Below are 21,514 nucleotides of genomic sequence, written 5' to 3' on the forward strand. Positions count from 1 at the left end.
ACACTTTAACCTGTCTGGTCATTCAGTGACAGACCTGCGGGTGGCTATATTACAACAGAAAAACTTCAAAAACAGACTCCAAAGAGAGACTGCTGAGCTAGAATTGATATGCAAACTAGACACAATCAACTCCGGTTTGAATAAGGACTGGGAATGGCTGAGCCATTACAAACATTGACTCTATCTCCCCTTGTAAGTACTCTCACACTTATTATCAAACTGTCTGTACTGGGCTAGCTTGATTATCACTTCAAAAGTTTTTTTTTTTTTTCTCTTAATTAATTGGCCTCTCAGAGTTGGTAAGACAACTCCCACCTGTTTATGCTCTCTGTATGTGTGTATATCTATCTCCTCAATATATGTTCCATTCTATATGCATCCGAAGAAGTGGGCTGTAGTCCACGAAAGCTTATGCTCTAATAAATTTGTTAGTCTCTAAGGTGCCACAAGTACTCCTGTTCTTCTTTTTATGATTCTATAGTATTTTGTTCCACAGACCCTTGCTTCATTCAATGAATTGGATAGATCTGTGTGTAGTGAAAGAGGCTGTAGTCTGTAGGACTGCTCCCTTATTTGTTGCAGAAATTGGAAGGTGTGTAGTGAATAAGGTAGGGTGTTAGCAACTCTGTGGCAGAAAGAGATGTGATTTTTGGACAAGTCATTCAAACCAAACTTTTTTTTTTTTTTTTTTTTTTTTTTTTTTACAGGTGAGCATTAGTTGTGTTCTTTGTTTTCTGGATACTTTACCTGGGGTCTGATGTGCAAAAGAGCACTGAATCTGAAGTCAGTGTGCTTTGAACACAAAAGTCATATAAAGCTAAGTACTCTCAAAAATAGATTGTTGGGGTGTCAAACTGAACTCTCAAAATTAGTGGACACTTTTGACTTTTATCTCTCTGTTCTTCAGTTTCCCCATCTGTAAAACTCAGATGATAACGTCACCTCATCTCATTGGTGTGAGAATAAATTCATTCATGTTTGTGACGCAGTCTTCTACTATTGTGATGAATGCCATTGTAAATGGATGCATCTATTTTATAGTGCCCCTTCAGGCCAACTGTGGCTCTTCTGAGGCATGACTCAGTTTCTCTTTAAATCAGGCTCCCTTTTAATAAAGTCCACATAGGCCAGATGTTGCAAACATTCCTCCTTTTGGGGTCCAATTTGGTACATCCAGTGCAAAGTCTTTCAAAAGAAAATTTAGACCTTCAAAAACTTCATCCCAGTTTCAGCTGAGCCCATCCCCCCCTCTCTAAGGGCCTGTCCTCTCTGTAACAATTCAGTTCTTCCACCCCAATCCCAAATTGGGTGCAGCCCCTCCTCCCCGGAGGCCTGTTTTCCTGCTGTCCAAGCACCTCTTGCTTGAAGTTTGGTCTTCTCCACAGGCCTTTCTGGTTGCTGCCTTTCCCCTGTTGACTCAGGGCCATGCAGAAACATCCTTACTCCCTGCAGTGTCCGCAAGAATCCCTCAGCACCTGCAGCTGACTCCCCTTCTATAAGGCCCAGGTGCCTTCCTTTATACCCAATTGGGCATCAGCTAATCTGTCCAAGTGCAGTGGACCCTGCTCCCTTTCTTGCAGGGAGCAGTCATCCTGTCACAGCCATAAAAAAGCCACTGCGGAAATTAATACAGTACTGTCTTCCAAGCAGGGTTTGAATGGTTTGCGTAGGACCACAAGCTGAACAATGAGAATAAAACAAAATATTAAACAGCAGCTCAATCACTGAGTATGGTGAATCCTGGGCACTGTCTAGGAAGGAGTATGGCAAAAAGGGATCTAGGGGTTATAGTGGACCACAAGTTAAATATGAGTCAACAGTGTGATGCTGTTGCAAAAAAAGAAAACGTGATTCTGGGATGTATTAACAGGTGTGTTGTGAGCAAGACACAAGAAGTCATTCTTCCACTCTACTCTGCTCTGGTTAGGCCTCAGCTGGAGTATTGTGTCCAGTTCTGGGCACCGCATTTCAAGAAAGATGTGGAGAAATTGGAAAGGGTCCAGAGAAGAGCAACAAGAATGATTAAAGGTCTTGAGAACATGACCTATGAAGGAAGGCTGAAAGAATTGGGTTTGTTTAGTTTGGAAAAGAGAAGACTGAGAGCGGACATAATAGCAGTTTTCAGGTATCTAAAAGGGTGTCATAAGGAGGAAGGAGAAAACTTGTTCACCTTAGCCTCTAAGGATAGAACAAGAAGCAATGGGCTTAAACTGCAGCAAGGGAGGTCTAGGTTGGACATTAGGAAAAAGTTCCTAACTGTCAGGGTGGTTAAACACTGGAATAAATTGCCTAGGGAGGTTGTGGAATCTCCATCTCTGGAGATATTTAAGAGTAGGTTAGATAAATGTCTATCAGGGATGGTCTAGACAGTATTTGGTCCTGCCACAAGAGCAGGGGACTGGGCTCAATGACCTCTCGAGGTCCCTTCTAGTCCTAGAATCTATGAATTCTGTGGAAAATATGGTATGTCATCATGTAATTAATGACCATATCATATGCACAAGGGAGCTGGATTAAGGTTGCATGAGCAACTTTAATTATGGTATTTCCTTCCTCACTTTTGAGTACTTGACTTTGTAACCTTAACACTCTTTTAACATAGTTTTGTGCATGTGTATTTATATGTATAAATATATAAAATTTATGCAGATCTAATTTTTTAGTGTTATGAGGGTGCCAGCAGCATGGAAAGGGTGCTTGTTGAATTGTGTACATATTTTATAAACATAATTATTTTGTTAAAAAAACGTGTGTAAGTAAAATAGATTTGGTGCTCTTTATTGAGAGAGAAAAAATGGATGCAATATTTATTTACATTTATGTAATCATGAGTTTCAAACTGGTCATGAGCAACCAAGCACTCCCATTATATAAGTAAAGTGACAAAAGAGGCTGGTTTTTTGTCTCCTCCATGTTTCCATGCACAATCTTGTATTTCTTTGCAAATAGATTTTGACAGCTATTCAAAAATGTCCAGTTACGCCAGCCCAGAGAGTGGGTAGTTGGACTTTGCCATTCTAGAAAGTAGTTATAAGACTACCTTTCTTTATTCTGGGCCTGCATAGAGGAATATTGGTAGAAACAAGCTGAACAGGTAAGGTATTAGCATTTGAATGGCTGCCAAATTTGCCAAGGTAATAATACAGGTCTGGTGGTATGATGGGACCTTGGCTGTACAGTAACTCCCCACTTAATGTCCTCTCGCTTAACATTGTTTTGATCTTATGTCCCTGCTCAATTACAGAACATGCTCCATTTAAAGTTGTGCAGTGCTTCATTATAATGTCGTTTGGCTGCCTGCTTTGTCCACAGCTGGCAGCCCCCCACCAGCCCCCGTACGCGCCCCCCCCGCCCCCCCCCCCCAGTGCCTCCTGCCTGCTGGCAGACCCCATGGATCAGCATCTTCTCCCTCCTCCTCCTGCCTGCGTCAATCAGCTGGCAGGAGGGAGGGGGCAGGAGGGAGGACTTGGCGTGCAGGCTCCCCCTGCCTCCTGAACGCCGCAAACCAGCTGATTGCCGTGGGCAGGAGGCAGGGGGGAGCCTGCGCATGGAGTCCTCGCTCCTCCCCCCTCCCTCCTGCCCCCTGAACACTGCAAGCCAACTGATTGCTGTGGTCAGGAGGGAGGGGGGAGGAGCAAGGACGTGACGCACCTCCCCCCTCCTTCCCCTGCCTCTTGCTTGTGGCAGTCAGCTGTCTTGCGGTGTTCAGGAGGCAGGGGAGGGAAGAGGAGCCTGCATGCCATGTACTCGCTCCTCTCTCCCCACCCCCTGCCTCCTGAACGCTGCAAGCCAGCTGATTGCGGAGGGCAGGAGGCGGGGGGAGGGAGGAACGAGGATGCAGCGTGCGGAGTAAAGGGGGTGAAGAAGAGGCGGGTTAAGGGTGGGGGCTTGGGGGAAGGGGTGGAGTGGGTGGGCCAAGGGTTGAGCCCACCGCCCCTGGTGCTTGCAGAGAAGGGGAAGCTGCCTCTGTGCAACATGCTTCTCCTAGTCTACAGCACCTTCAACCTCCTTGCCTGCCTCATTGTCTCCAGTGCCAGTGGGCTGTGCCTGTGTGGGGTCAGGTGGAGCACCTCCCAACTATAGTACTGTACTGTATGGCAAAAAATAAATTTCCCTGGAATCTAACCCCCTATTTACATTCATTCTTATGGGGAAATTGGATTCGCTTAACATTGTTTCACTTAGTCGCATTTTTCAGGAACATAACTACAGCGTTAAGTGAGGAGTTACTGTATTATTTATGCGTTGATACAACAATAATATTTGGCAGTTATGTAGTGTGGTGGGGCAATGCCAGCCCCGCACGGGGGGAGGTGGGCTCCAGCGGGGGTGGGTACAGGGCAGGGTTCCAGCGTGCGGGGAGCAGTCAGGGCTCGGGTGAGCAGGGACACCAGTCTTGTGTGGTGGGTAGGCAGGACTATACGGTTGGAAGAATTAGATTTTTATCAGTAAGTGTCAGTTTCACCACACAAACTGATGGAAAAAGTATTTCCGTAGATGATGACCAAAATGTACAGATACACAAAGTAAGAAGAATGCTCCTTGGATTTAAGGCTATTTACTTTGACAAATGATGTTAGAACACAATTTGTCAATGGTTATAAAACTTTAACTTTTTGAATCTCAGTATCTACTGTCATGACATAATTACTTGACTCCCCCCGTAACTTCCCACAATCAAGAAAATTAAAATCAATTAAAAAAAAAAACTTAAAACCCATAATTTTGCACAACTGTGAACACTAAGCTTTTTTATTTTTATCGATTTAAAATAAACAAAAATACCTATTAAAATTACAAGAAAAAAAAAAGTTTTGCCGAGCCTATCCTTGGCCTGTGTAGGTGGTGTAAGAAAGGCATTCAGCACATAATTGAATTTAAATTTGTTCTGTGTTTTTCCCCCCCATTTTCTTTTTCATCCCCTCCTAACTGCCAACAAGCTTGGTGTACCAGCATACCCTATTCTAGTGATATCACAACTACCAAAAAAACCCTCACTGGAACCTGGAGCTGACTAATTTTGAGAATGGGGGGAAGACAAGTAAGTGGTGTTTTTACTTTGTGACGCTCTTTTGCAACTTAAAAATATTATTTTATACATTTCTTCTCACATTGGAGGCCATCAGTCCTATCCCTTTGTATTATAAAATTTTTTAAAAAAACTTGCAAAACTGCGCCATAGAGTGAGTAAACATCATTTACTTGACCCCCATTATTGGCTGGTTCTGTGTGCCAGCAAGCTCCTGTGATGTTTATAATGTTGCCTGAATAAAGCATGTTGTTGGGCTCACTTGGAGTCTGATTTGTGTTTTCTAGGGATCTGAAGAATTTAATAGAAGGGGAGGAGCAGATAGTTTAAAATAATTTATGTACTTACTGCTGTTTTATCTCTTGCTATTTGGGATGTTGAGTGCATGGCCTTACTATATTATAATTTTCCTTTATTATACTTCTAGATCAGTTTTCAAACAAAGCAATTATTTTTGTTTAAGCCAGTCTTTTAAAAAGGGTGGAATAAATACAAGATTCTGTACATGTATGTTTATTCTCAGAGTGCATCATCCTGCTACCAGATCCACATGTAGTAATAGCAATATTCTGCTCTTTATTTTGAAAGTGCTTTACAGATGTTAATTTGTTTTGCAGCACCATTGTGATGTGAGTATATATTATCTGTAGGTGATTTGGGGGGAACTGAGTTAGAGAAGTTTAGCGATTTTGTCCAGATATTAAAGGGAGCGCATCAAGTTGAAATTAGACTGTCTCAGAAGGATGCATGCTGCAGCAGTAGGCTCAGAAATGCCAGGTTTAATTTATTTGCATTTTGAAATGCATTTTACAGAGCAGTTTACCATGCAAATTATCTGCTGCACTAAAGTAAATGAGGGCAGTTTTCCAATGGGAAATGGCTTAGTGAAATGATGCATGCAAGTGTTGTTGTATATTGGTGGTATCAGAGCTTAGTTTATTCTTTCTTCCATGCTGCAGAAATAGTTTGGATGTGTATGCCATCTTGAAAATATGATGGGTTCCTGTTACTACCAAAGCTATGCCTAAATGATAATGGAGAAGTGTCTTAAGGGGGAAATTACTTATCAATAGTGTATTAAAAGACCTGTGTGAAGGAGGATAGCTCAAGATCAAGGGGATGAGGGCACTTTAATATATATCACAAACTTGTGTCGGATTGGGGGAGGGATAGCTAAGTGGTTTGAGCATTGGCCTGCTAAACCCAGGGTTGTGAGTTCAATCCTTAAGGGGGCCATTTAGGGATCTGGGGCAAAAATCTGTCTAGGGATTGGTTTTGCTTTGAGCACGGGGTTGGACTAGATGACCTCTGGCGGTCCCTTCCAACCCTGACATTCTATGTGGAGGGAAGGGAAGGGTTATATAAAGCAGGTGCAATATTACAACAGGAGCAGCAACAATAGCACTATACTTAAGGCTGATACACCGTTTCTGTTCTAGGAACTTATTTGCTTGTAACTTTTTATTAAATTTTCACCTTTTGGGCTAAAATCTTCCAGAAGTTATCTCAGACCAAAAGGGAATATGAATAAAGCAGGGAGAATAGGGTTTTAGTTTTTTTGAGTGAGGGGTTGTTTTTCTTGTCTGTTTTTCCACAGCTGAAGTGAATAGATGTTGAAAGTTAATTTTGTTTCACAGAAATAGCCCTAATTGAGAAGTGTGTTAAAATGTTCCAGCAGGGAAAATTGCATTTAATTTGACAATTTGTCATGCCTTTGAAAACTGCATATGGAGCATATGCAATGTATTTTGTATGAGATTTTTTGCTAAAGTTCATGAAATATATAGCTAAGGAAGTCTGAGCTGCACATAGGTACATTTCTAATGTTAACTGTGTAGTGAAAAGTACAGTGGGCTACAGTGAGGACTTTGCAGGAGACCTTAGCTCAGTCTCTGCACAGACTTTATAAGATGCCAAAAGACTAAGAAAAGCTGCTGCAATCTTCCAGAAGCTTAATGTACAAGCTTAACTTTCAGCATAGTCCCACTGAGTGCTATAATTGTACAACCATGTTGCTCATGTCCATTCCAAGACCCACCTGCCTCCCCTCTGTCGGAGTATCTGGCAAGAAGGAACCGAAGAGGCGGCGGGTTGGCAAGGACCTATATAGACGGTCATGTAGGCGCCATTCCAGGGGGCTTCACGGCCGATGGGTACCGCAAGGGAAAAACCTTCTGACAATGGCACACGCAGTACGCACACGCCTACTTGGAATGGACATGAGCAACACATCTTGAACAGCAGTTACAAAAGGTAGGTAACTGTTTTATCTTTCACTTAGCTTTTATATATCAGTTTATATATAAGTTTTATATATAAGGTGCTTTTATATATAATATAATACAAATATTGTGAGCAATGCATACCATTGTTCCTTTCAGCCAGCAACATACTCCTTGTTAAGTGCATTTAATGGGCTGAGCTGTAACCACAAAGCTAATTGAGTTACAATCACAGGTGGCCTATATTTTTCCAGCAAGTTCTTCTGTTATAATAACAGCAGCTTATTGTGCACGTCAGATACAGGATTTGTATGCATACCATAGGATGGGATTTTTCAAAAGCACTCATTCTTATCTTAACTCTACAATGACTTAAATGGGAGTAGGGTTAGACCATGGTTGAGAGCTTTTGAAAAAATCTCATCCACAGAAAACACTGTGTTTAACAGAGGTTTGAGGGGGAAATTGTATATTATATTTGCAATACAGTTCCATAAATTTTCAGAACAGAAGGTACCATTATTAGATCTACTCTGGCCATTTGTGTATCACAGGTAATTACATTTTGCTCCGTTACCTTCATTTTGAACCCAGTTACTTGGGTTAGACTAAAGCATGCCAGTACTCATGAGACTAAACAGTGTGCCACAAGCAGAGAACAGAAGAGATTGAGATACCACCAATGCATGAGGCCTCTGCAGTGGCAGGCAGTTGACTCTGTGGAATATACCCAGATGATCCTAGCTGCTAGGAAGTAGATATAGTATGCGATCACAGAATACTATATTGCAGGGGTTGGCAACCTACGGCACGGGTGCCAAAGGTGGCACGCGAGCCGACTTTTAATGGCACTCTGCTGCCAGCCGAGGTCCCAGCCCCGCTCAGCCCGCTGCTCTCCCGACAGGGATTTCCACCAGGAAGGGCAGGCAGCCGCCGGCCAGGGATTCTTCCCGCGGGGCAGCGGAAAGGCACCTCGGTGATCTTGGATGTGAGTTCCGAAGCCCTTGCCCACGGGACTCAGGGAGCAGTGGGGGGACTGGGCTCTGGGAAGCAGCTGCGTTAGGGTTCCCAAATGCTGCATGAGTGGCTTGTGCGACTCTCCTGGACCCTGGACTTTAAAAGGGGACTTTAAAAGTGGAGCACCCTGGACTGGTGCAAGGCACCGCGAGTCGCAACTGGCCCCCCTCTTTGCATGGCCCTGCTGCCACCTCATGCTCCCACTCTCCTCTCCCCTTTTCTGGCACTGCAACAGTCCAGGAGGGAGCCGTGTCCCTGACGTCCCTGAGCCGGCCAGGCAGCGGTGGGGTTGGACGGGTTTTCATTTTCATTGAAAGTTATGAGATTTAGTCTCCTAAATCACTTTTGAAAATGAGATTTGGGCCTAAATCAGAGAGGCATTTTGAAAATTTTACCCTAAGTGCTAAAAGTTGCATATGCAACCATAACTCTATAACCCTCTCTGTATGTATTACAATATAGCAGGGGTCGGCAACCTTTCAGAAGTGGTGTGCCGAGTCTTCATTTATTCACTCTAATTTAAGGTTTCTCGTGCCAGTAATACATTTTAACGTTTTTTAGAAGGTCTCTTTCTAGAAGTCTATAATATATAACTAAACTATTGTTGTATGTAAAGTAAATAAGGTTTTTAAAATGTTTAAGAAGCTTAATTTAAAATGCAGAGGCCCCTGGACCAGTGGCCAAGACCCGGGCAGTGTAAGTGCCATTGAAAATCAGCTCGCGTGCCGCAGGTTGCCTACCCCTGCTCTAGTGTGCTTGCCGCTGCTCATAGCTTTGCTGAGCTTCAGCAGCATGAACGTTAATCAATCTTGACTGCTGCCATTAAGAACCAGCAGTGGAATTGATAAGAATCTAATCATTTTCATTTGGTTTTCAGCATTCGCCCCTTTCCCTAAATCTTGGTGTTGAACTCTTCCTTTCCTCTCATATCATTCTTAAGCTACTGGGTATAGTTATTTTAAGGTCTCTGGTAAAATTTCCAGGCCCTGTTTGAGTGGATGATATGGATAGGAGAGAGTGATTGAGCAGGGTAGTGTTTCTTTTGTTTGTTTGTTTTTTTTAAATGTGATATTGAGACAGAGTCAGATAGAGAATGATTTTTTGAGGGAGAGGAGAGACCGAATAGAGGGGTGATAATCAGACAATATAATGTGGGGAGATTTGTGGATTGAGAGAGACAAGGAAAAGAGAAGACTGACAGATGACAACATAAGATATACCACAATTGGAAAGAAAATCAAATGAACCTAAGAAAGAAAATTGCATATAACAGCAGCAAGGAAAGGACACCTAGTCAGTTACATGTCACCTTGATTGATCGGTCCTTCAGCCCTCGTATAGATTGCACCGATCACAACATGTCTTCCATTAGTTACGTATATTAAGTGGAAAGTTGATTAACACTGTTACAAATTTTCCCTTTAAAATTACTCTTGGGGAAATTCTGTGCATAATATTTTAAAATTCTGCAAATTTATGCATATATAATATCACACTAGTTTCAATTATTTTGGTAATTTATTTCAAAATATCTAAGTATGTCTAATAATACAGACAAAAATAGATTTCCCAAGTGTTTGGTCTTTTTTTGACAAATTCCTTAGTAGGCAAATTAATAGAGAACTTTGAGTAATGCATCTAAACTACAATACAGAAACTTATTTCTCTCTCCCCTTAGAAGCAGTGCAGCGGCTTGGGGCAGGGTGCTGTGCTGAACACAGCCAGCTGCTGGTCAGCCGCAGCTATCTGTTCTGGCACCACAGCGGCCTCTGGTGGGCAAAAGGTGGAACTGCAGCACTTTCGGGCAGAGTTTTTTTCTGCACAGAAAATATAAAATTCTGTGCCGGACATAAATTCTGTGCATGCACAGTGGTATAAAATGCAGGAGGCATGGCTTTGGGGAGTTAATATTATGAGGGTTAGCTTCAGTATTGTCAAATAAACACATGGCATTATCTTACTTTTGTAGGAAGATGAAAAATTTCTGACAGAATTGTTTGCACAATTAACAGATGAAGCCACAGATGAGGAGAAAAGACAAGAATTGGTAAGCATTTGTAAAATATTCATGAAGTGACTATTCATTGTCTGAATTTTGTTAATCACTAGCATGTTGTTTTCTACGTTTCAGGTAAACTTTCTCAAAGAGTTCTGTGCATTTTCTCAAACATTGCAACCTCAAAACAGAGATGCTTTTTTCAAAACATTGTCTAATATGGGTATACTGCCAGCACTAGAAGTCATCCTAGTAAGTTAATGCAATATGTATTTTTTTGAAATGACTCTTTGTAAATATTTGTTGTAACAGTTATATTTTTTTTCATTTCAGTAAAGATAATTATTTAAAAAGTAGTTACAGCAACACTGCAGTGTCATGGCTTTCTGAAGTACTTTAGTGATTTGTTTTGTCTGAAAGGGATACTGTCATCTTGAAATTCAGTCCACTTTAAAATAAATAAATAAATAAATAAAGTAGTTTTAGGTATTACATCACTAAGTCCCCCTAGCAGTTTTTGTGAATTTGCAATTTCCCCCCCAATCTTTATTCCTTTTTCTGGTCTGTTTCTGTGTTCAAACTAAAACAGGGCTATGACCAATAAACCAGGGAAACTGTTCAACTGATTGCATACAAAGCTATCAATTAAACCAGAAAAAAAAACGGTGGGGGGGAGCCGTCATCTCTTATATATGGTGACTTTAGTTATTACTTGTAACAGTAATAGTTAATAATAATAATAAATTCAGACAGAACTATGATTTCTGAAATTGCTTCTGCTCATTTAAAAAACTACTGTTATGCCTTTCAAGTACAACGATTTTTGTTCTTTAAAGTACTTAAACAGTTTTACTTGACTTTCCAGGGTATGGATGATGCACAAGTGCGAAGTGCAGCTACTGATATATTCTCATATTTGGTTGAGTACAATCCATCCATGGTACGAGAGTTTGTTATGCAGGAAGCTCAACAGAATGATGATGTAAGTAGGAGGTCCTCTAAAGCTTTTTTTAGAAGGTTCATATTTATGTCTCTATTAGTGACCGCTCATAAAGTAGGATTTATTCATTTGACAAATGTGGATTTGAAATAGTTTTCTAGAACCTTTCCTTTAAAAACAAACAAACAAACAAAAAAACTATGGTTGGAAGGTTCTCTCTCGTACCCATTATGGTAGTATTTACAATAATAATATTAATCACAACACAATTATATAAACTACAGCTTACCCTATTTTATCTATTAATCTTTCATATTTGGAAAGATGACCATATTTCCTCATTTGCATAGCCTTCTTGGACCCCAGTCCTGCAAACACCTAGTCATGTTCCTTAACTTTAAGTGTATGAGCAGTCCAATGGGGCCTGGGCACATTCTTAAGTACTTACAGGATTGGGGTGTTTAAACAAAAAGTAACTTTTCTACCCTGCCAGCTTGCTTATTGGAGTGCACCAATTGATGTGTATATTTTAGGGCTGTCAAGCGATTTAAAAAATTAATCACGATTAATCGCACTATTAAACAATAACAGAATACCATTTATTTAAATATTTTTGGATGTTTTTTACATTTTCAAATATATTGATTTCAGTTACAACACAGAATATAAAGTGTACAGGGTTCACTTTATATTTATTTTTGATTACAAGTAATTGCACTGTAAAAAACAAAAGAAATAGTATTTTTCAATTCACCTAATACGAGTATTGTAGTGCAATCTCTTTATCATGAAAGTTGAACTTACAAATGTAGAATTATGTACCAAAAAAACCTGCATTCAAAAATAAAACAATGTAAAATTTTAGAGCCTGAAAGTCCACTCAGTCCTACTTCTTGTTCAGCCAGGCGCTCAGACAAACAAGTTTGTTTACATTTGCAGGAGGTAATGCTACCCGCTTCTTGTTTACAATGTCACCTGAAAGTGAGATCAGGCATTCTCATGGCACTGTTGTAGCCAGCCTCACAAGATATTTACGTGCCAGATGCGCTAAAGCTTCATGTGTCCCTTCATGCTTCAACCACAATTCCAGAGGACATGCGTGCATGTTGATGACAAAGGTTCTGCTCAATAACAATCCAAAGCAGTGCGGACCGACACATGTTCATTTTCATTATCTGAGTCAGATGCCACCAGCAGAAGGTTGATTTTCTTTTTTTGGTGGTTCGGGTTCTGTAATTTCCACATCAGTGTAGCTCTTTTAAGACTTCTGAAAGCATGCTACACACCTTGTCTCACTTAGATTTTGGAAGGCACTTCAGATTCTTAAGCTTTGGGTCGAGTGCTGTAGCTATTTTTAGAAATCTCACATTGGTACCTTTTTTGCGTTTAGTCTAATCTGCAGTAAAAGTGCTCATTTTAAGAACAACATGTGCTGCATCATCATCCAAGACTGCTATAACATGAAATATATGGCAGAATGTAGGTAAAACAGAGCCGGGGACATACAATTCCCCCCCAAGGAGTTCAGTCACAAATTTAATTAACACATTATTTTTTTAACGAGCATCATCAGCATGGAAGCATGTCCTTTGGAATGGTGGCCGAAGCATGAAGTGGCATACAAATGTTTAGCATATCCCGCACATAAATACCTTGCAATGCCAGCTACAAAAGTGCCATGCAAATGCCTTTTCTCACTTTCTGGTGACATTATAAATAAGAAGAGGGCAGCGTTATTTCCTGTAAATGTAAATAAACTTGTTTGTCTTAGGGTACGTCTATACTTACCTCTGGGTTCGGCGGTAAGCAATCGATCTTCTGGGATCGATTTATCACGTCTTGTCTAGATGTGATAAATCGATCCTGGAAGTGCTCGCCGTTGACACTGGTACTCCTGCTCCGCGAGAGGAGTACGCAGAGTCGACGGGGGAGCCTGCCTGCCGCATGTGGACCCGCGGTAAGTACCTTGTAGTTTGAACTAAGGTACTTCGACTTCAGCTACGTTATTCACGTAGCTGAAGTTGCGTATCTTAGTTCAAACTGGGGGGTTAGTGTGGACCAGCCCTTAGCAATTGGCTGAACAAGAAGTAAGACTGAGTGGACTTGTAGGTTCTGAAGTTTTACATTGTTTTGTTTTTGAGTGCACTTATGGAACACACACAAAAATTTACGTTTTGTAAGTTACACTTTCATAATAGAGATTGCACTACAGTACTCGTATGAGGTGAATTGAGGAATACTATTTCTTTTGTTTAGCATTTTTACAGTGCAAATATTTGTAATAAAAATAATATACACTTTGATTTAAATTACAACACAGAATTTTATATATATATATATATATATATATATAGATAGATAGATAGATATATAGATATGAAAATGTAGAAAAACATCCAAAATATTTAATAAATTTCAATTGGTATTCTATTGTTTAACAGTGCAATTAATCACGATTAATTTTTTTGAGTTAATCACGTGAGTTAAGTGCGATTAATAAACAACCCTAGTAAATTTTAAGCTTTTTGTTTACTTTCTTCATTTTTGTAATAAACCTCTTGCAACAACTGTCATTTTTAATATGCATCCAGAGATTTTTTTTTTACTTGAAAAAATACATTACAAAAACTTTGTTTTTGTAATGTATTTAGCAAGCCAAGTTCTCTAAAATACTTTGGATTATAGGATCAGAAATTTAGGGATGCAAGAGATGTCAGTTTCAAGAATTGTTAAGAAATATGAAACAGTTCAATATTTAATAGCACTTAAATGAATCCTTGAATGATATATTAGGAATTTGCTTGTACAATATAATAAACAGAAGCTCTTTAATTTAAGTAAGATAGTGTATTAGTGAACAGCTATAGAATTGGGGCTGGACTAAAGTAACTAAAGAGCAAAGAAGGAAACTGAAAGCCATAGAAAGATGGAATTTTGAATAAAAAATGAACCCATAGCTGTTTAAAAATGTATTCTGGATCTAATATGCTTGGTATATATTTTTAGGTGCTTTATATACCTGTCTTCCATAATCTTTTTTGTGTTAGCTAAACAAATAAATAAATTGTACTACCTTTTTATTTCCATGGTAATTTAAGATGATTCTGATCATAACTATTTAATTTCTGTATTGGTGGCTTAAGACCGTAATAAATAGTGGGATAACTAAAATATTTTTAGTTCATATTTGGCCAGTTTAGTAGAAATATCCAGTGTTTCAAGTTCCCTTTAAAACTTGTTTTGTTTCAGGAAATAGCTTACTTTCATATTGTACAGCTAATTTTGTTTTTGTATGGAAAACCTCCTACAAATATGGAAGACAAGTTATAAACTAAAGCCCTGATCCTGCTAACATAAATTTACTTAATTTTATTTGTGAGTTGACCCTTTGTCTTCAGTTGACTACTCAGCTGTGTAAAAGTAAAGCATGTACATAAGTGTATGCAGAATCAGGGCCTTAACCCATTGACAGATGTCTCAGTTTCCAGATGGTCCTGCTGTTGCTGGTAATAGGACATGCAAGCACTAAGGGATTATATAAGAATTAGGGTTACCATATTTAAAAAATAAAAAAAGAGGACACTCCATGGGGCCCTGGCCCCGCCCCTTTCCCCACACCCGGCCCCGCCCCAACTCCGCCCCAACTCCGCCCATTCCCCAAAGTCCCCGCCCTAACTCCCCCTCCTCCCTCCCAGCCACACGAAAAGGGCTGCCCAAGCGCTACCGGCTTCACGGTTTGCCGGGCAGCCTCCAGACCCTGCGCCCCCGGCTGGGCGCTTCCCCTCCCAGGCTCCAGCTGTGCTGGGGAAGCGCTCGGGCTTCGGGCAGCCTCTATGCCTCCGGACCCTGCGCCCCCAGCCGGGCACTTCCCCTCCCAGGCTCCAGCTGCTGTGCCGCCGGAGCAGAGCAGCTGGAGCCCGGGAAGGGAAGTGCCCAGCCGGCGGCTTGGGGTCCGGAGCTCAGGCAGCTTGGCTCTTAAACAGAGCCGAAGTCTGAGTCAGGGGAGGAGCAGAGCAGCCGCGGGAGAGGAAGTGCCCATCCGGTATTTTTCCTGGACATGTTCGGCTTTTTGGCAATTCCCCCCGGACGGGGGTTTGATTGCCGAAAAGCCGGACATGTCCGGGAAAAAACGGGCGTATGGTAACCCTACGTGACTGGTGCCCGGGGCCGGGGGCACAGCTCCAGCCCCAGGGGGACGCAAATCCGGACAGTGCCGGCTCCCCGCAACGCACTGGCGTCCACAACCCCCCCGGGGGCGGCCCCCAGCACTGCGATGGCTGCTGAGCGGCCCCCAGAGACGACCCCCCCCCCCCCCTCAAAGGACAGGGGCCCGCACCCCCCCCTCCCCAGACAGCTTGCTGCCTCACAGGGGCAGGTTGGTCGTGTCGCAGGGGCCGCTGGGAGTTGTAGTTCTCGGCTGCTCCCCTCTCCCTGCTCTCCCTGGAGCGTGAGGCCCAGCCGGACTACAGCCCCCAGCATGCCCTGGGCAGGAGCCGAGTGTCTCACTGAGATGATGTCACAGCGGGCGACCCACACACACAAATTCGGAGCTCTTAGCCTCCCTATTTCCCTGGACATGTCTGGCTTTTTGGCAGTTCCTCCCGGACGGGGATTTGGGGACCAAAAAGCCGGACGTGTCCGGGGAAATCCGGACGTATGGTAACCCTATAAGAATGGAAATTTTTACTCTTGAACTCCTATTTATGCATTTGAGTAACTTTACACATGTGAGTAATCCCATTTAGTTCAGGAGTTCCGTTTTGTTTGCAGAAATAGGGCCTTGCGTTGTATTTTAAAAGGACATTCAGGTTAAAACTCCTAATTTCAAAATAATAATAATAATAATAATTCCATAAAGCACATCATATATTCAACTTAAGAATTTTAAGCATGTACCTTCTCACCATTTATGTTGTTTACCTTTCTTTGTATTTTCAGTTTAGACTAGTCTATTTTTTTAATCCAACTTTTTTATTTATCTGCCATTTGTAGTTGCTCTGAAAGATTCTCATGGATGAGTATAGTGCATCAGTATTAGAGATGTAAATAGAGTAGGTTTTCATGAGCATTTTTAAAAATACATTTCAAGGAGCTATTTCTTTTAGTCCTAAATTTTGTCCTAACATCTTTTATTTTACAAAATCTTAGTTTTGGGCCAAATTTGACCTGACAGTGTCCCTTTTAATTTTATTTTTTCTTAGTCATAACTAATCTCTTCATTTTTATATCTTCTCTAATAGGATATTTTACTCATTAACCTCATCATAGAACACATGATTTGTGATACAGATCCTGAACTTGGAGGGGCAGTACAACTCATGGGTCTCCTTCGTACTTTAGTTGATCCAGAAAACATGCTGGCCACAGCCAATGTAAGTGCATTCCCAAATTCAAGTATGGTTGGGGTTTTTTGTGTGTTAAAATGCTGTTGGTAATATAAGTTACTTTCATATTAAAATATTAATGATAAATATTTTTTATCCTTTAGAAAACTGAAAAGACAGAATTCCTGGGTTTCTTCTATAAACATTGTATGCATGTTCTCACAGCTCCCTTACTGGCTAACACAACAGAGGAGAAGCCTAGCAAAGGTGAGACTACTGTGAATGTTGGCAGTCATGTCCAAGGCTATTGAATTGTAGTACATAGAATAGAATAACTGTCAAAGGATGTCTGAAACGCTGCATAATCAGAATAAGAGTATTTCAAAAGAGTTGTCTGATTTGAACCAGCGAGGTGACTCAGAGCCAGGTGAAAATATTGGAAGTGTGCTTTTCAGTTACTCCTTTTGAAATGCATATATTCAACAAAGAAAAATAAAATATAATTTCAAGCCAGCTTCCAGAAAATTTTGAAATTGTATTTTATTTTTCTTTGGGTCTTATAAGAGCCTGTACCTCAATTATGTTTCAAATCAACTAGTTTTACATTTTTTTAGACGAAGAAATCTGAGTTCAAATTTTCCATTTCTTTCTCTCTCGTTCTTTAATTTATCATTCTAATGGGTTCTTCAATAATTTCATCTTTGATCTAGTGTAGTCTAGAAACCTTTTAAAAAACAACCGCAAACAAACAAACAAAAAATTAACTTTTAAAATCTCTTACCTGCCTTTTAACAAATTCCTTTAGGCTGGGTCCACATTAGAAACTTTTGCTGGTATAGTAATGTCAGTTAGGAATGACTTTTTGGTACAACATTTCTATACTGGCAAAAGCCCTAGTATAGATGCAGTTATGCGGGCATACCAGGGCTTTTACTAGTCTAGTTTATTTTGCTCACCAAATTGGTATAAACTATACTGGCAAAGGCACTTTTTTTGTGGATATAATCTGTGTCTATAGTATAGGAGTGTTTGCTTGTGGAACAATCCTGGCAAACCTTTTCAGGTGTAGACTTTGGGTTTTGGTGAAAATACCAAATTACTCCAGGGATTGTATATTTGTTTTGTAAAGGTCTAATCGTGGCTTCCAGTTATTTACCTAAACTAGTTGCAGGAGAGCACAATGGCATTTAAGCATCTTAGTTATCTGATTGCATCTGCAAATTTGGAGTCACTTTCTGAAAAGTAGGCCCTAAATATTCTTAAATTCATGTTCTTGTTAACATTTTGTTTTTTGTTTATAGATGATTTTCAGACAGCCCAGCTCTTGGCATTAATATTGGAATTGCTAACATTCTGTGTAGAACATCATACGTATCACATAAAGAACTATATTATTAACAAGGATATCCTACGGAGAGTACTAGTTCTCATGGCCTCAAAGCATGCTTTCTTGGCATTATGTAAGTTTGAATTATAGAGAATAAATTATTAGCTGTGTGAAGATTAATATTAATTCTTCAATTTGTATTTTACTGGAAGAAAAACACATTTACAGAAGGATGACAGTTACCAGTTCAGTACAAATATGCTACCTTTACAACTAGGTCTATATTTCTCATAGCAATTTGTTGATATGTTATTCCTAATGATGAGACAAGATGAAATTGAAAGAGGCTGTATTAATTAAACTAGCTAAGGGAACACTCCATAGGTTTTAAATAATACTTGCTTTAGAAAAAATTTCAAAAGCATTTTTAATTGGACACGTGGATCTCTATCTATAATAAATGTAACATTTTAAAATACTGAGGATCTTCACTGTTGATGCATGTTCAGATGCTTCTCCTGAGCTAGTATTTAGAATCTAGTAACAGTACATTGGTCAAGATCAGCACTTTTTTGGGTTTGTTGATAAGAGCATTAGTCCACACCAGAGATGTGTAAATTCTAGTGTGTTGCACATTAACTGGCCTGTTTTGACCCTGCTGGCACGTACTAAAAGTTCTTTAGCGTGTATTAACATAGTCCCATTTAAAGCAGAATTATGTTAACACACATGAGAAAACTTTTAATGTGCATCAGCATGGTTCACGTTGGCTGGTTAGTATGTGACAACCTAGTGCACTCTAGAATTAACACCTCTCAGATGTGGAGTAATGCACCTTATAGACAAGACCTTTGTTGTGCTAATGATAGTACTTCATTCTGGAGAGAAAGCACTTCTGGTGGTAAATGTCAATGAGCTTTGCACAACCATGTAAAGAAAATTCATTTCATTGTCAAGACTAATGGTGTGAAGACCCACACTCCAAAAAGTTAAGTGACTAAGGGCTTGTCTTCACTAGCCGCCCGGATCGGAGGGTAGAAATCGATCTCTCAGGGATCGATTTATCACGTCTCCTTGGGGCGCGATAAATCGATCCTCGAATCGACGCGCATACTCCACCAGCCCAGGTAGGCGTAAGCGCTGTCGACGGGGGAGCCACGGCGGTCGATTTGCCTCCGTCCTCACAGCGGGGTAAGTCAGATCAGATACGTCTAATTCAGCTATGCTAGTCCCGTAGCTGAATTTGCGTATCTGAAATCGATCCCCCTCCCGTAGTGTAGACGTAGCCTAATTGAGCAGTTGTTACTACTTTGCAAAAAGTTACTTGTAAATGTGAATAAAGAGTAGGATAGAATGTTGAAAATTCATAGGGAAATAAATAGCTTGAAGTGAGGAGAGCTTTTTGAGAGTTCCATTGAAAATCATTCTGTCAGAATCAAAGCCCTCCAGTAATGACATTTCAGACATGCATAGTTGGTCTATTTTCATCGCTTTTCATAAAACAATGGAGGGAAGGTTACCTGCATTAGCCCTGGTCTACAGTACAAACTTATGTCAGTATAACTACGTTGCTCAGAAGTGTAGAAAATCCCCATCCCTGGGCAATGCAGTTATACTGACCTAACTTCTGGTGTAGACAGCACTATGTCAAGTTTATAGCTACTGCCTCTCAGGGAGGTGGAGTGCCTGTGCTGACAGGAGAAGCTCTCCTCTTGGCATAGGTAGCGTATTCCCTAAGACTACAGTAGCGTAGCTGCACTGGTGCAGCGCTGTAAGTGTAGAGAAGCAAGCCCTCAGTTATGCACAGTAAGGTGCTGTGAGACCTCAAATGCTAAGGGAGTGCTGGAGTTCCTCAGAAGGGAGAGCCTTGAAGGAGATGTAAATAGATCAAGTCTCCACTGTGCGTTTGAAAGAGAGAGAAAATGCCATTTCTCATTTTAAAATAAAAGATTTACATTTCAAAAACGAATACAAAAATAATTAAATAGATCAGGGGTCGGCAACGTTCGGCATGCGGCTCTCCAGGATCAGCACCCTGGCGGGCTGGGCCAGTTTTATTTACCTGCTGACGTGGCAAGTTCGGCCGATCGCGGCCCCCACTGGCCGCGGTTCGCCGTCCCGGGCCAATGGGGGCGGCGAGAAGCAGCGCGGGCGAGTGATGTGCTGGCCACGGCTTCTCGCCGCCCCCATTGGCCCAGACGGCGAACCGCAGCCAGTGGGGGCCACAATCGGCCGAACCTGCCACGTCAGCAGGTAAATAAAACTGGCCCAGCTCACCCGGGTGCTGACCCTGACGAGCCGCGTGCCCAACGTTGCCGACCCCTGAAATAGATTGAAGACTCTCATTGGAAAATAGAAATTATGAGCAAAAATCTGATTGGAGGAAAATATGTTTAGAATTTGGTCATGAAAGGGTGGATGGCACAGGGAATACCAGTAGTTTATCTTTGACTTTTGATCACAAGTTAAATAAATTAGGTAGTCCCTGTCTAAATTCCAATGGGTTTCTAAATCTCAAAAGCATAGCACAGTAAGGTTGACAGTGTCTGCTCCAAAATGATAAAAAAAAAAAAATGATCACATCATAACCCAACCATGAATATTGTCAATGATTCCTGCTTTGTTAAATGTTTTTCTTTTAAACTTGAACAGTTGTTTCAGTTACACACTAGTAGTGTAATTATGAAATGTGCCTAATTTACAGCATTCTATTTTGTTAAAGCATGTTCACTGAAAAGAGATGACCTATGAATATGGGATTACTCTGAATGATTTTTTTTCCCCCCAGTAATATAAAATGTCATTACATTTCAGTTCTAGTTTCAAGAGCTACTGTAGATTTAATCCACAGGGTACTGGATATTTGAGTACGTAATCCATTACCAACAATGTAAAGCTCCGTGAGAGTTGGGATTGGGAGTATCCTTCTTGTAGTCAACTTGGAACAATTGCTGGGTTTTTTTTGCTTTTAAATGTAAAATATTAAAAATTCATGGCTTTTTAACAACCATTTCTTTGTTTCAGGTGCCCTTCGTTTTAAGAGAAAGATAATTGGGTTGAAGGATGAATTCTACAACCGCTATATAATGAAAAGCTTTTTGTTTGAACCTGTGGTCAAAGCATTTCTCAACAATGGATCCCGCTATAATCTGATGAACTCTGCTATAATAGAGATGTTTGAATTTATTAGGGTGGTGAGTACTGTCTTGAATTGACAATTTAATGTTTATATTACATCATGTATACTTAGAGTTAAATAGACTTTAATTTATGATACAATTGTGGATGCCCACTTACTTCTGATGTTGTTCAAATGAAAGCATCATAATAACGTGACCACTAGAAATCCATAATTTAAGTGAAGTTTTGTATGTACCACTGTTTGAAAACACTGCCTTTGTTGTCAAAGCTCTACATTCAGTGTATGTATAGTGTTGAAGTTGCTCTCCATTGTGCCCAGACTTAAAAATGCAACCGCTGTATAAACTAACTCTGGATTTAATTATTTTTTTCTGGAAAATATTAAAGTATAGACTTAAAATTTCACACATGGACACACTAATTGTGTGCTCTGGTGCAACTATAGTAATACTAAAGAATATGGAGAAGTGTGTTAATCTAACTGATATAAATATTGGCCCCCAAGATTTCTGGCTGGG

The 21,514-nt window shown here is 40.6% G+C and overlaps 1 protein-coding gene across 2 annotated transcripts in view; it reads left to right on the forward strand.

Moving 5' to 3' along the window:
• PPP4R3A (protein phosphatase 4 regulatory subunit 3A) overlaps positions 1-21,514 on the forward strand; it is a 70,219-nt gene that overhangs the window by 39,003 nt on the left and 9,702 nt on the right. Inside the window, exons 5-11 of one of the 2 annotated variants that reach the window (XM_034768543.1) lie at positions 10,238-10,315; positions 10,400-10,516; positions 11,130-11,246; positions 16,445-16,576; positions 16,693-16,795; positions 17,830-17,988; positions 20,880-21,049. In XM_034768543.1, coding sequence (XP_034624434.1) covers positions 10,238-10,315; positions 10,400-10,516; positions 11,130-11,246; positions 16,445-16,576; positions 16,693-16,795; positions 17,830-17,988; positions 20,880-21,049 — 876 coding nt within the window. The remainder of the gene's footprint in view (positions 1-10,237; positions 10,316-10,399; positions 10,517-11,129; positions 11,247-16,444; positions 16,577-16,692; positions 16,796-17,829; positions 17,989-20,879; positions 21,050-21,514) is intronic. The other variant, XM_034768544.1, reaches the window with a different exon arrangement.

Source organism: Trachemys scripta, chromosome 4 (genome assembly GCF_013100865.1).
Source record: "Trachemys scripta elegans isolate TJP31775 chromosome 4, CAS_Tse_1.0, whole genome shotgun sequence".
Classification (NCBI taxonomy): domain Eukaryota; kingdom Metazoa; phylum Chordata; order Testudines; family Emydidae; genus Trachemys; species Trachemys scripta.